At 42.4% G+C, this 2,745-nt stretch overlaps 1 protein-coding gene across 1 annotated transcript in view; it reads left to right on the plus strand.

Annotated features, from left to right (window-relative positions):
* The window catches only part of LOC103520226, a gene marked incomplete at its 5' end in the record, with an annotated part of 9,027 nt that overhangs the window by 4,077 nt on the left and 2,205 nt on the right, over positions 1 to 2,745 (plus strand). Inside the window, 2 exons of the mRNA XM_017448444.1 lie at positions 1,540 to 1,714; positions 2,413 to 2,671. Of these exons, the coding sequence (XP_017303933.1) occupies positions 1,540 to 1,714; positions 2,413 to 2,671 (434 nt within the window). The remainder of the gene's footprint in view (positions 1 to 1,539; positions 1,715 to 2,412; positions 2,672 to 2,745) is intronic.

A 2,745-nucleotide genomic window follows, 5' to 3' on the forward strand; every position in this document is an offset into this window, starting at 1 on the left:
AACCGCTCTTCCGATCTAATCGAGTGTTGGATTTGATGTCTTGAAATATGCTTGGATTTGTAGTGGATTTCTGAAAAAAAAAAAAAAATAATAATAAATAAATAAATAAATAAAAATAAAATAAAACTCATGGTTAAAATTAAATTTCATGGGATTTCTAAGTATAGGTATAGCTTGTTTTCTATGAGTACAGTTGTATTTTTCTTTTGTAATTTTCAGGTGATACCTTCTTTTTTTTTTTCAAGAGGTTTGACAGAGGGAACTGTAACTGCTAGGGTCTTATCGTCCCGAAATCGAAGAGAGAAGGAAGACAGAATAGGAGAAAGCCAGCCGATCTATTCTGAGAACGAACATGAACCATTCAGGATAAAATCCGCCCTCACGGGAATCGAACTCGTGGCCAAGCGCTTACAAGGCAGACGCTCTACCAACCAAGCTAACTAGGCTGGCGCAGACAGAGATCTTATGATCCTGAAATTGAAGAGTGAAGGATTAAACAGGGTAGGAGACAGCCAGACGTTTAGGATAAAAAAAATCGACAAGGGCGGGAATCGAACCCGCGACCGGGCGCTTTATATGCAAGCACGTTATTAGCCTCACTTTTTTATATCTAGCCTATAATCCACTCTTGTGAACATCCGTGGGTTATTTTTTTCCCCCGACTAGTGCTGCCACTTTAGCGGCAAAACTGAGTAACTACGTATCCACGTGGTACAGGAAACAAACATGGCCGACGACCGAAAAAAAAGTGAGAGAAAATTTTTTGAGGTTAGAACTTGGAACCTACCCTATAATCCACTCTTGTGAACATCCGTGGGTTATTTTTTCCCCCGACTAGTGCTGCCACTATAGCGGCAAAACTGGGTAACTACGTATCCACGTGGTACAGGAAACAAACATGGCCGACGACCGAAAAAAAAGTGAGAGAAAATTTTTTGAGGTTAGAACTTGGACCCCACCCGAGTTAGAGAGTGACACAGAGAACCATGTCAATCTCATTCCCAAGTTAGAGAGTGACAGAGAACTGTCCCTTTCTAACCCGGTCTTTAGCGTGACACAGAGAACTGTGTCCTTTTTCCCATTCCCACCCGGGAAGGAGAGTGACAGAGAACCGTCCCTCTCTTACCCAAGTTAGAGAGTGACAGAGAACTGTCCCTTTCTAACCCGGTCTTTAGCGTGACACAGAGAACTGTGTCCTTTTTTTGATTTTATGTTGATTTTAAGTTTTATCATTATTGCGTTTTAGAAATTGAAAGTTGAAAAAAAAAAAATCTAAAAGATCACAACTTTAACTGACCCGATCAACCGCCGGCCGAGAACTGAACTGATCTTGCTAGCCGATTCCAAATGCGTAGAAAGCTAAAGTTTGCCACGTAGAAATTTTCCTCGATTCTGATTCAAAAAACCAGTTTTTTGGCTTTATGGTTTTTAGGACGAAATTTGCACCACCATTTTCGTGATCCTGGTAAAAAGACCTTTAATTTGATAAAAAAAAGACCTTTAAAGACCTTTAATTTTTTTTTTTCTCTTCACAGGCAGAGAGAGTAGACGCATTCCTGCACACCCTGTCCCAAAAGTGTGACCCGCCCCGTTCCCACCTGGCATGTTTCGGAACTTGGATCCTATACTATACTCTCCGCATCATTTCTATGTATCTACTTGCCGGATTTGAACTGGAACTATACAGTGTACATGAGTACTACTATATCTATTGGTAAGAACTGACTCTCTCTCAACCCAGAGGTGCTGGGTTCGAATCCCTGCCAGGGCGGAAATTTTCTGACGAACCTTATAGGATAAACCCGCCCCGGGCACATTTTGATCTACGCAATTTATCACATGTTTTCCCCAATTTCAAGCGCCCTGGACCGAAATCTAAAGTGCTGAGGAATTTAGGTTGCTCAAAATTCCATACCTCGGCTGGGATTGAACCCACGCCCTCCTGTTTACCAGGCGAGCGCCTTGACCACTACACCACCGAGGGAGGTATCTAGTGTGGACGGTTCTACAAAATGTTCAACTTTTTATCATCACCAATCAGTACTAGAGATTTGTGTCATTTTTCGAAATTGTGGGTCCAATATCATTCTCAATAGTTCTTCAAAATCATGAGTGTTCTCGGAACGGCTGGCTTTCTCCTATCCTGTCCTCCACTCTTCGCTTTCGGGACGATATGACCTCCTCCAGTTTCCTCTATAAATCCTCCGAAAGAAGTTACATAGTCATTTATCCAGAAGTTTAATGCTGTCCCTGCTGCCCAATGAAAACAGGACATACCGATCCAGAGTCATTGTAGAACAATTTTAATTTACATAAATTCTTAGGTGTATTATTATTATTATTGTTGTTTGATTCACAGAGAGAAAAAAAATTCGCAAGTTTGACTTAATTCTTTCATTCTTCTACTTGCAGGTATCTGTACGAATTTCTCTACGCGTGGCTCATTTCCGCTCTGACCCGTGCCGACAATTTCCTCGTAGAACAAGAAATGCTCAACGAAGTTCAGTCAGCGGCGGCCCAACATGGCGCAGGGGCGGTTCAAACGGGCGGCAAAAGGGCGGCCGGGGGCGGCAAAAAGTCGAAGGGAAAGAGCCGGAAGAAGTCGCGAGCCGCGACACGGGAAATTGTCATGTACCAGGCGCTGCAGAATATGTGCGGCGGTTATTTCAAGGTCAGTAGAAGTAGTTTGAAGGCTATCTGTGGAGCTTGAAGGTCATTTCAATTATTATTTAATCAAGGTATTAT

The sequence above is a fragment of the Diaphorina citri genome, unplaced genomic scaffold, assembly GCF_000475195.1.
Source record: "Diaphorina citri unplaced genomic scaffold, Diaci psyllid genome assembly version 1.1 scaffold3340, whole genome shotgun sequence".
NCBI lineage: Eukaryota > Metazoa > Arthropoda > Insecta > Hemiptera > Psyllidae > Diaphorina > Diaphorina citri.